At 34.3% G+C, this 13,066-nt stretch overlaps 1 protein-coding gene across 2 annotated transcripts in view; it reads right to left on the reverse strand.

The window, feature by feature from the left end:
- Window positions 1–13,066, reverse strand: part of CSMD1 (CUB and Sushi multiple domains 1) — a 1,058,834-nt gene that overhangs the window by 835,418 nt on the left and 210,350 nt on the right. For both annotated transcript variants that reach the window (XM_030269463.4, XM_030269462.4), the window contains exon 2: window positions 6,756–6,972. In XM_030269463.4, the coding sequence (XP_030125323.4) occupies window positions 6,756–6,972 (217 nt within the window). The remainder of the gene's footprint in view (window positions 1–6,755; window positions 6,973–13,066) is intronic.

Consider the following 13,066-nt stretch of genomic DNA (forward strand, 5'->3'; position numbering starts at 1 on the left):
ACTAAAGAATTTAAGAATAAAAATTCCTAATTGAATCAGCATATGAGTTAATGTTTAGTTGAAAAATTGTTTGTTTTGGAACCATATCCTTACTCTCATCTTATAAATACTTCCTTGTAATACTTTTGATAGTACAGTACTATATACATATGCATCAAATCACTGCTGACACTTATACAGGCTTAGTTTCAAAAGTATGGACGAGGCAAAGAATCAATACCTATATGTTATTTGAAGATGTACTACGATTGGTTTCAGATGAAAAAGAGATATACCTCCAAGAGGACAAAGAAATTGAGCACAGATACATTTTCACTTTTTAACTATGGTGAGTCTCACATGTATCTTATCATGCTGACTTAAACAACTATATTTAAAAAAGCTTTAAATAACCCATGAAGAATATTCCAGTATATATTCAAGCACTGTTTTGCCTTCTTAAATGAATCTATTTTTTCCCCAAAGAAATAATAGTTCCTTAAATGTGAAATAGATTTTTTTTAGGTGGGAGTTCCATGGTTTTGGGGGTGGGGGGGAGGGAAATCTTTTTAGTTGGCCATCATTTAGTATCAACCTAAAACCTGTAATTAATATGTCCTATTTATGTCATAATTGGTGAATAATTAGCTTACTAGTAAGAAGACTCCTTATTTGGCTTTATATTTAATACAACTTCTGTTAAATCTTTTTAGCATGTAGGCTTGCCAACTAAATTAGAAAGCTTATGATTTTGAATTGGGAAGCTAAAATTTTGGGAATAGGTATTCTACCTTTTTTCCACATGAGGGGAACAAAACCCCCAACAACACTCCAAACATGAATTTGAACCTTCCAGTATTGCACACATAAATTATCTTTCCTTCTATTACATTCTTTTTTCACGTTGGCAGAAACTATATCATTAAGGTGATCAGGTCATAGTTTGATTTCTTTCTTTAAACAGCTATGAAATGTATAATGAAACACATTTTAGCCCTCTATTACAAAGGTTCCTTCTTCCTAATACATTAATAGGTGAAAAACCTAAGAAAAATCTGATTTCAAGGAGGGCCACAAAGATGATCAGAAAGTTGGAGCATCTCTCCTACGAAGACAGTCTGAGAGAGCTGGGGTTGTTCAGCCAGGAGAAGCGAAGGCTTTGGCAGACCTCAGTGCAGCCTCCAGTACTTCAAGGAAAGGAGAAAAAGGGCTTATAAAGAGGAGGAAGAGGGACTTTTTATACAGCAAAGAGTGACAGGTTAAGGTGCAATGGTTTTCAGCTGAAAGAGGGGAGCTCTAGATTATGTATTAGGAAATTAGATGTTAAATTCTTTCCTCTAGAGGGTTTTGAGGTACTGGAACAGGTTGCCCAGGGAGGCCCTGTATGCTCTACCCATTGTATTCAAGCTCAGTTTGGATGGGGCTTTGAACAACCTGATCATGTGGAAGATGTTCCTGCCCACTGCAGAGGCTTGGAATTAGGTGATCTTCTATGTTTCTTCCAACCTAAGCCATTCTGTATTTTACTATGTGTTTCTATAATTAACATTAAAAAGGGAACAGTAGTCATTGATGGGCATGTCTCCTGGCAGAAACTCAGTAAAAATGTATAATATACAGTAATAACTTTCCTTTTCCTACAGATATGTGAAGTACCAGAATGTTCTGCTGAAATTGTTCAATAATCTTGTTTTAAAAATTTGAACCCTAGCCTGTTACTTTGTGTTGTGTCCTAGGTAAGCTTCAGCTAGAAAAATGCTACTCTAGGAACCTATATTCTTTTCTTCACAACACCAGCTCACACACACAAAAGTCTTCTATACTTTGTAGGAAATGATGTGCAATAAAAATGAAAAAGTATTACATATCATTTTCATGGGGAAAGAAAAATGAAATAAGAACTTTAAAATGCACAAAGCTCTTGCTGATGCAGTGTCAGCAGTTCTGTAGAAAAGTCAATCACCCCATCATTGCTTCACTGTTCTCTTGACCCTGGAGAGATGGAAGACAGAAATGGTTTCTGAAGAAACAATCAAATAATAAACAACAAAGAAACAGAACAAAAAAAAAACAAACAAAAATTTAAAATGTTGCATACATGGCTTGTTGAGATAAAAGAGGTTTAATAGCAAGCGAGAGCTTGGACTTCAAGTTTTACCTCTACACTTGGATTATGATGTACATAATGAATATACATCTGGTTTATTGCTTGCTGGAGACAGGGAAAAGTGAATACTGTGAATAATTCATATTTAATTCCTATTACTTCTGCACAATTCAAGAAAGCAGAGGGAATATATTGCTATTAAGCACACATTTTACATATTCTTGTCAGAAAATTTTTGGTAAGATGTATTTTATTATGTTACATTAGCAACTTTCATCATATGCATTACTGTTCCATTAAAACAATACTGTTTATTTCAACTGATATGAGTAATAACAGGTAGCATCTATTATATTTTTAGTTAGGCTGCAGTAAAGTAAATAATGCTTGGAAGGCCTGAGAAGCCATGAAGGGAAACAGACATTTATTAAATCACTTTCCAAAGACTATATATGTCTAAAATAACTGACAGATGTGCATACAGTAAAAAAAATTCACAGCTGCATGTATGTGTCTTCCCATTAGTATATATGATTTAATTAGTACCTTTGCTGTGTAGGAGAAAACTAAATTGTTTGGAATCTATTATTAAAAGTTTTTTAGGACTGTCTGAAAGTTTTTAGGACTGTCTGGAAAAATCTGAAAAAGTTTTTTTCAGATTGTATCACACAGCTCTCCAACTAACTCAAGTAAACTAAGTGTGAGATAGTAAAAGAATAAATTTTACTGACATACATTGTAACACAGAGATTACAGCATTTACCTGTATTTGACATAGGAAAAAAATTGTACCATTATGGTATAAACTGAGATGGAGGTAAATGCACATACAAAGTCTCAGTTCATCATGCTTGTAACATTCATAGATTTGTGTCTTAACATCCAACTTACACCCACCCCACCTCTTCAGCAACAGAGGCTTCAATACAGCTTTTCTGTTTATCCAGTCCTGCTGTGGTTTCCCTACACCTCTCTGTGAATCCTCTATTCAAGAATTCTGCATATAGAAAAAATATATTGTAACAAGAATTCTGCTACAATTAATGAGCATTTTTCATATGGGGAAAATAGGTATTACAACTAACCCTGAAATGAGTTTTGAAATCTATAAACTCGTAAGATGTCTGTTTTGAATTCACTTGTCTGTGTATCTACTGGCAGTCAATAAGTCCCTATTGTCAGCTCCCATCTGCCTTTACACTGAGCCTCTTCCCAGCTGACCTATGTTTCTATGTCTTGTTGATACATTTCTCCTTTCCATTTAAACATATAGCCATTTACTATTTTATCTGATACATAAAACAAAGAAAAAAGGCCAAAATAAATATTTTCTAGCTCCTGGATTACATTGATTTACTGAATATAATGCTTACATAGGGAAATGATCCACAAGAAATGCATTTGAATAATAACTGTTGTCTCAGTGCACCCCACTTGCATCTCTGCTTCATTCATATGAGTTCTACATGCTGACAATTAAGTGCATATAGGAAATGAAAATTACCTTAGAATATAAAATGCAAATCAAAACTATATTTTGCACATTTTCCATTTAAATTAGAATGCAGTTATATTTTGAAATCTTCCTACATCAATTGATAAAGCAATATTTTTGTTTTAATATAAGTTTCTTTCAATAACATAGAACTGAAATATTTGTTTTGGTTCTAAATATGGTGAAATCAATTATCCAACTTCTTGGTTTTCTGTAGAATTAAGACTACATTATGCAACAAAGCATTATCATAATAGGTGGCATTAGACTTAAAACTTCTTCTTTTATATATCACAGAATCATAGTCATAGAATTTGACGTGGGAAGGATCCTCAAGAATTGTTGGGTCCAGTCTTTCTCAGCAAAAGCACAGTCTAACTAAAATGGCCCAGCACCCTGTCCAGCTGAATGTTAAAAGTGTCCAGTATCAGGGAATCCCCCTGGGAGAGATCTTTTCTCCCTGGGGAGATTTTGCCAACAGCTGATGTTCTACTTTGTGAAAAAATTTCTTTGTGTGTTCATTTGGAATCTATCCAGAAGTGACTTGTAGCCTATACCGCTAATTTCTTTCATACAAATACTTGTAACAAAAAGGGAGTCTCCATTTTCTTTGTAGCCACCCTTTCAGTCCTGGAGCACACGGACAAGCTTTACCCTTCTCTAGGTCTTTCCTCACATGGCAACTTCCCAGTCACTGATCATCTTTGTGGCCTTTCTCTGAGCCCTCTCCTGCCTGTCCACGTCTTTTTGTATACTGGGAGCAAAACTGAGCACAGTATTCCAGGTGTGACCGAAAAAGTCCTAAGCAGAGTGGAACAATGACTTGTTAATCTCGGCTGGTGGTGCTGCTGCTGCTGAGCCCACCACCCTGCTGGGTTTCTTTTCAGCAGCAGCACATTGCTCACTCTTGCTGACCACCACGACCCCCAGCTCCCTTTCCACAGAGCTGCTCCCCAGATAGATGGATCCCAGCCTGATCCCATCCTGCATAGATATAAATATACACACTATCTACATCTATATATAAATATAGATATATTATGTGTAAAATCATGGCGTTTGTTCTATGATCTTTACAATGATAAAAATAAAGCAACTGTAGCAATTTTTTAAGGACAATTTTGGTCACATGTCTCAGAATTACACAGAATTTCAGAATGCTAGTTGGATTTTTTTTTCTAGAAAAATAGGAAGACATAAAATTGCACATGTTAATACCTTATCTTCCCACTAATACCTTAATTCTAAACATCCTTATAGCTTACAAAAGCCTGTGATTACTACCAGGTATAATTTATCCCTTAAACCAGTAAATGTTTTACTAATACACTAACCAAATTTCATATACATGTAATCACCCCATTTTGCTTTTCTTTCTCTATACTAATGGTCTAATTATGACCTAAATGACCTATTTATTCCTTTGCCTAATCATTTAAATATATTTTATATGTGTTTTTATTTTTTTTTATTTTACAATCAATAAGTAGTGGAAGTATCCTGGTGTGCATATTTAGCATACTGAAAGGTCCTTCAGGCAGCACAATAAAATAGTTTAATGTACTATTAATTTTTACTCAATTTTGCTGTAGCAGCTGAAAAAAAATACTACACAAAATATGGAGTGAGTATTACTTAATTGTTATAGTTGGTGGTGGTGCTGTAGATACACAGCTATTTTTAAGGAAGAGCTCCAGATTTTGCACGATGGCTCAAGAAACACAATTACCCAAAATTTAGTGGAATGTTTTAACTATGGGGAAAAAGAAGTGCATGCCCTGAAGCAGAATTTCCAAGATGCTCTCTTGCATCTGCATGCTGTCAGCTAAAAGACCAATACTATAATTTTCCAATATTTGCCAAAAGAATTGTCTTGAAACGCATGACTGCAGGAGGGTACTCCTGTGAATGCTCTTTGTAAAACAAACGGTATGACATGGGATATGAGAAGTCAACAGAAACCTGTCACTCAGATTCCGCTATGCTAACCTCTGCATGCTGCAAAGCCAACAAATGCTTTATCTTCATAATGCCATTTGTGAAGGTAACTGATTGGCAAATACAAGCAGCAAGAAAAAAAATATCTGCTTATTGGTGTTCTTCCTTTATACTATTTTCTACTGAGATTAGTACAAAACAAGCAGGCATGTTAGATAATGCTAATAAAAGTATTTGACTAAAAAAGAAATATTTCTCCTTTTTACAGGTTATATAAGTACTAAAGGTCAGTTAAGTACAGTAAAAGAAGCCCACACACTGTGCATCTAAATCATTGGTATCTGTGTACTACCTTCCAAAGTTTTCAGAAGTTTTTGAACTGAGTAAACAATCAATCAGAACATTGTTCCTGTCAAAAATATCCAGTGATGATACCCACTAAAATGCAGAACAAATTGGTGATGCTCCAGCACTATAGTATAGATCAGCAGCATATAAAAGGGTAATCAGACAACAGAACTGACAGCAGTTGAACTGACAGCAGTGTTTTACAATACTCAATAAATCTCATGCCTGAACAGAAAATGACAGAACAGCACTGAAAGCACTGTTTGCTTTTCCAGAAAGCTCTGCAGTCCAGATCCAGCAAATGACTGAGGAAGTTACAAGAAGACACCAATGAAATTAATGCTTCAAAACCTGAAGCTGTGAAAAACTTCAAATCAAAAAGCTTCCATAAAGCCTCCTTATGATGCCAGGGGTATTTGGAAAGATAAGACACACCAGTTTCTGACTTTTAAGGATCCCTAACTGCTTAATGGAGAACAATTTCAATGTTGGCAATGTCAAACAATTTATGGCTGAACTCAACTCAGTAAGAATTCTTTCAAAAATTGGTGACTGGTGTCTCCAAGAAAGGGACTTTTGCCAAAACCTGGATTCCACCAGCAGGAAAAAAAAAAATATACTGGAACATGGAATACTTCAGCGCTCAGGGCCTTCACCAAAATTGACCATGGACTGTGTAAATTTTAAGTACAACTGATGTTACTGTTACACAAGGCTATAAAGATCTGAATTTGGATTAACAACTTTCTTTGAGAGATCTTGGAGCACTACTGTCCCCTTGACTGGGGATGTTCTAACATATCATCAGAACATGTACTCAGAAGAGAGAAAGAAAGGTAGAGAGACAGACTGACAGAAAGGAATTGGGAAAGAAAAAAGGGACCTTACCTCACTTTTAAATTGCCTTGCTGTGGTTGTCCATCGTAAATTGACAAAATATCAAAATCTTCCTCGAGGGCAAAAGTATGAAATGACAATTGTATCCTGTTACGCTCTCCTGTGATAATGATCCATGTGCAGTTGGCATAATTTGGATAACCATGAGGAAATCCAGGGCTTTCTATAGTACCATTTGGTCCCTGTACTAAGCCTCCACAGTTCTGACCTGAAAAAGAAGAAAGGAAAATTTGCAGTTGGTTTTCTTTTCCCTCACCCAGTATATATTCTTACATAACTACCTATATGTAAACTTAATTTTGAAATATTTTTCTAGATTACAAGCAGCACATAAAATTGCATTTATACCATTCTTCCCTTCGGATTAAAAACCCTCACAGTGGGATTTTCTTAGACACTCAACATCTTTTTATGCAGCGAATAATTATTTAACATTCTGTAGTATTAACAATGTATGACTTATTCATTCAAATGTGAAATTTCAGCATTAGCCTTAATGCCATAAATTCAACAGACTGACAGTTCTAATGGCAAGAAAGTGTTCAAAAGTTTTTGGCAAATGCCATTTAAAAGTTTTTTATATAAATACTAAAATATCAGAGTTTCTAATATTCTGAAACCTACTTTAACATGAAGAGCAAAATGTAGACATATTTAATATGCTTCATGTTGCAACTAATCAAGATTTCTATACTTTGAAAACACAGCAAAATTTCTGTGGTATAATATTTGTAGTTCAGTGTGTTTTGTGCTAAGAAAAGTGGGGGTATTTGATCTTTTGGTGTCATGTTTTGGGGGGTTTTTGGAGGGAATTTTGTTTGTTTTGTTTGTTTGGTGTTTTGTTTTGGTTTTGGTTTTTTTTTTGGGGTTTATTATTTTTTTTGTTTGGGTTGGGTGGAGTTGTTTTTTGGGTTTTTTTTGATTCTCAAAAAATAATACTAAGTGTTTACTCATCAGGATTTTGTATTTGGTTTGTACATTCTACAGAATTTGTGGGGGCATGATAGCTCATTAACGGAAAGTCTTCAGCAAGAAACCTTGACTTATAGTACACACCATTGCTAGTTTCCTACTTGATTTTGTTAATGCCCTACACAAGAGTTGTACTGACTCTGAACTGGAGAGCAGCATTAATGAAGTATTTGAACAGAGAAAAATAAACGACATTCTGTGGACTGTAATGCTTGGATTATTATATACATCTTAAACACTTCAGAACAAGTATAATTCCATATTTTATTGTTATACCTAAACCAGAAGAGTATTTCTGACTGCAATTTTGTTTTTAACTTCCTAGTAGTGGGTCTCTCTTGATTTGCTGTCAAATTTTTGTAGGTTTCTAAATCTTAATGAGATGGAGGTAATAAAAGGGATTTGGTCCTAAAACTAAGAACTTACAAGTAATCATTTTTTACTAAATTTCAAATATAATAACTCTAATGAATAGATTAAAAAAAGGCTGTGGTGATTCAGGAAACTTTTAAAATAAATATCTTCTCTGGTAAACCTATCATTTGATTCACTTTAATAAGACATCTTTATTATCCAACATTTGCAAAGAAGGAACCTATTACACCATGAACTTCGCATGAATGTTTCAGTTATGTACTGTTTACTAAAAATTATCAGCATGCTTACAGACACTTGCAGATGCATTGTATCCTTCTTCCTACAACCGCAGGGGAAATGCCATACAAATGCCACAAACAATTTAAAATAATTTAATTACTACAGAACTGATGTTCTGAAAACAGAAGAGGAAAATTATAATGACAGCCCACTACCCTGTTACTCTACCCTGTTAGCTCCTTCATGTCTCCAACATTGGTTACGGTAAGTCAAGTACTCCTTGCAAGCTGTGTTGCACAGCAGCCTTCCTACTGCTTGGGTGTGAAAGGTTTGCATTTAAATAGGAGTGCATCTTAGCAATTCCTCTAAAATCTGTCAGAGACAGAACCCCATTTTAGGAGGAGAAATGTGTAATTCTAGTGTATAAAGAATACAGTACACCATATGTAACTGCATATGTAAATGCAGTATCTTAACTTCATTTATGATATCCATGGAGACAAACAAATTATGTCCCCAATCTGTTTGGGAACCCTAGAGCTGGCTTAAAGTAAAATTTTATTAACCTTTATTTTTAAGCTTTAATAACTTTATAGTTATATTGTTATAAAGTTTATATTATAAACTTTATTGATCTTTATTCTTAAACTCCGTATTGCTGGGCTAGTAAGTGAATCCTCACAGCCCCCACATAGCCATGACTTAGCAGCTTCCTTACACAGACACCTGTTTCCTACTTGCAGAAGTTGTTGTAACTGCCAGTGATTGCTCCCAGTTTTATTCCAAAAAGTGTTTTGTACTCCTATCTGTAGATACAGGTTATTGTGCATTATTATTTTGGAAAATAAACAGACTCTAATGAGGAATAAGGCAGAAAATGTTTTACCACTGTTTAACCTAAGCATTTCTTACAACCCAGAGACCATTTTTTCTCCACTTTGCTTTTACTCTTCTGTATATATATTCCTTTAGTTCTGAAACTATTCATACACAGGTTCTAAAACTATTCATACACATATTGCCTATTCACTTTGTACCCAAACAAACATGAGGCAAAGGAGAACCATAAAGAAAAACAATTACTGTGAAATGTTATTAGGTTTGTTCTTAATTTTATATGCATATATAAAGATATACTTATTGACTTACTTAGTGCTCAGTAAAAAACCAAGTAAAAAGCCTAGGAGAAATTTAATACACATTTAACTCCCAGAAAATTAGTTGCTGCACATACACAATTTCAATGAAGATTTTGCTTCGGAAATAAGCAATACTGAAAGAGGTTTTAAGAGCTATACAGACCCAGAAAACTTCTAAGTCTGTCCCTACCTAGTTAAGACACAAGCATGTTAACAGAGCAGAATGTGGAAAAAAAAGCCAGGTGCTATCTGTATAATACCTATTTTGTCAATATATACAAGTCTAAAACCTTCAGAACTGTCAAATGTTACACCTCTTCAAAGGAGTAAAATTCAGCATCAAACCAGTTAAAAGAGATTCAGTTGGAGGATATACTTGGAGAACAGGAACAAAGAAACTTAAGGTGACAGGTAGCAGCAAATTACATTAGAGCATACATACAAGAATTAATGCAGTTTCTAATTGCAGAGACAACACAGACCAGTAAGATTACACTGATGAGATTACCTAAGAATGTTTTGTTTCTTATATATATTTTAAGAGAAGAAAAAATCACCAAAATAAAGAAAATCAAACTCATCAACAAGAAAATGTTAAAAAATATCAGCAGAGATTAAGTAGTTCTACTGGGCTGAATGTAGACTGAATATCACTGAATACACCCCAAAAAGGTCTGTTCCTACATTTCACCTTAGTTTTGATCTTTGTGTCAAATAACAAAATAAATATTGCCATTTTGCACAAGATGTGCAGTCACTGATTGAGTACAATAGGAGTACACGGAATTATTTTAATACCAAAGGTGTATTAAACTGTGATTATTTGTACGATATCACATAACTGTTTATATGAGTATAAACTAAGCAGCTGTTATTATTTTTCTGTATATATATTTCTGCAATATCTTCTTACATTTTATGTAAGAAGATATTTCTGGACAGCTATTTTTACCTTATGATATAAAAAATGTATTTTAAGAAAACTGATGCCCTTGGGTTGTAGTTGAAAAATATTTAAAATTATAATATTTAAAGTGAATAAACAGTGTTATTCTTTTTTTCAAATTACTTTACATATCCTGTACCAGTTTTATTCCACCTGCTCAGGCTCAGTATTTCTCAGTTGTGATCCCTAAGTGAGAGCCAATGAAGGAAACAAAATGCTGCAATTTTGCCCTAAATACTGATGTCAAATGAGTGCTTGAATCACTAGGAATCAATATTATCTTAATACTGCATTGCTGTAAGATTTTGAACAAACCTCTAAAAATAAAAACTTAGAAAGCACTTCCTTAAATATCTGATTTTTGTTTTCCTGGGCCTTTAGGTTTACTTACCACATACTCCCCCTACACACACTTCCTATCCTGTTTACCATATTGGCTTCTTTTTGTTTGTCTGTTTCAAGTTTCAAATGCTTCTACAAAAGAAACGTGCAAAAAGGAGCATTTCTCTTCTTGTAATTCATAAGGTAGTCTGTGGAAGACTAATACATATTTATACATATACATATTTATATAATAATAGGAATTTTTGTAGGATACATATATATTGAACAAGAAAACTATAAAATGCATCAAAACTAAATCTAGTAAAGCTAGTGCTGCTAAAGATATTTTGATCAATCTTGATAATGAAAATGAAGTAATGTTTATTATTATGACTGTAAGTAGCACCTTCCATTCTGCAGCTACGGAGACTGAGAAAATATGCCTAGCAAGATTGGATCTTTCTCATTCCTTGATATAGTTTCTTATATAAATTTGTTGTATTAGTAAATTTAATAAGTAAGAACAGCTGCTCTCATTCAGAGAGAGACTCGGCTCATTCCGCTCAGTGTCTTTTATCCAACAGCAAGTCAAAGGAGGGAAAACTTCAACAAAAAATATCCCTCCCATTCATGAGCAGCATCTCAGGAATTTCTCAAAAGGAAGATATTCCAGTACCCTTGTCTTTCTGTTTAATTGTCTTTGATATTATAGTTCACTATAAAATCATTCATGAGTCATTCTCTGAGTCTATACTAAGTTCTAGAGTATTTCAGGTATTGTAAAGGAAATCTTAAAACACAAAACCCCCCTTTTTTCTGTTTGTTCAGCATTTACCATCGGTTAGGTTCATTTGACACCCCAGTAAGTTTATGCATGAAAAGAACATATAGATGATCTTTTCCTATGTTTTCTATGCCACTTAGCATCTCACTGACTTCTGCCATGTTCCAGCTTCTTTTATTTACAAGTTCAAAAGTTCCATTTCATATTGTTCTTTGCACCTAAGCAATTTTATCACCTTTCTATGACCATTTTGATGCTGTGTTATACCCTGCATGAGACAGGGATACCAAAACTTCTTGTAATATTCAAAATGTCTATACATCATTAACACAGTACTAATTTTAATTTTTTCTTCTTTTCCCACTCATTTCATTTTTTTTTTCTAAGGTAAATAGTAGCTTGACATTCTGTATGACTATGGATTATAACTAAGATTTATTTTCTCTGGAATTACAGTGAGGCTATAGCCTGTCATTTTACATAGAAAAGTGTGATTTATTAGATTTCCTACAGTTTATTACTATGTACACCACATCACATCCCATTCGTCTACTCTGAATTTATCAACTGCTCCAACACCCCCTTACTTGATCACATAAGGCTATTTTTTGTAATTATTCACAATTGCTCCTCATTTTCATTAACTCATCACTTCCTATCATCACAGTCACTTCACTGCTCACCCTCTTTTGTACATCACTTATGAGTGCACTGAACACACATGCCAGCACAGATTTCTTTGGGATGCCATGGTGACTCCCTCCTTTGTAAAAAAAAATCCATTTTCTCCTAAGGAACAACTTTTATCCAACCTTTCAGCAATGTACAACTTTCTTATGCCCTACCTGATGTATTTCCTTTACAGCTCTTACTGGGAAGCCTTGTTCAATATCTTCTGAAATTCTGATGACCTTTATCCACATTAAGGCTGACTCATTCAGAGAAATCCAGTAGGTTTGAAAACCATATAATTTTAAACTTTTTCTTCCATATGTCATATTTAATAATGTGTCAATCGATTTTTTCCTTAATAGCTTCCTAACACAAATTTCAGGGTGCTCTGGTCTTTATCCTTTAACGCCCCTTGGTTCCTTTTAAATATGGACATCTAAGGGGAATTGCAGCTGGAGATTACTTTTGCTGTGCAGCAATTTTTTTTTTTCCTAGATTGTCTCTTAAACTCTGGATAATACATGGTGCTTGTGACATTACCATTTATTTTGTCTGCTTGTTCCACAACCTGTTTTACCAAATTTTTGACTTCAAACAGAGGCATTGAGGAATTTTCCACAAACAGTTCAGGCACGGCAATTACAAAGTCTATATATATTTTGTTGTCTTCCCTAATCTTGTTTTTATGTTGCTAGTATCTATAGGCCCAGCAAGAATCTCTTGCAGGGTACTTGCAAAAGAGGAGTAATTTTTAGTTTTACAGTGCTGGCATGCAATGCTCTTAGACACTAATATTTTATTTCCAGAAAAACCTTCAGAGAGGTCCCACCAGCCCCTAAATCTTACTGAGATCTCACTGATACACCTA

Source organism: Taeniopygia guttata, chromosome 3, assembly GCF_048771995.1.
Source record: "Taeniopygia guttata chromosome 3, bTaeGut7.mat, whole genome shotgun sequence".
In the NCBI taxonomy this organism is placed as follows: Eukaryota; Metazoa; Chordata; class Aves; order Passeriformes; family Estrildidae; genus Taeniopygia; species Taeniopygia guttata.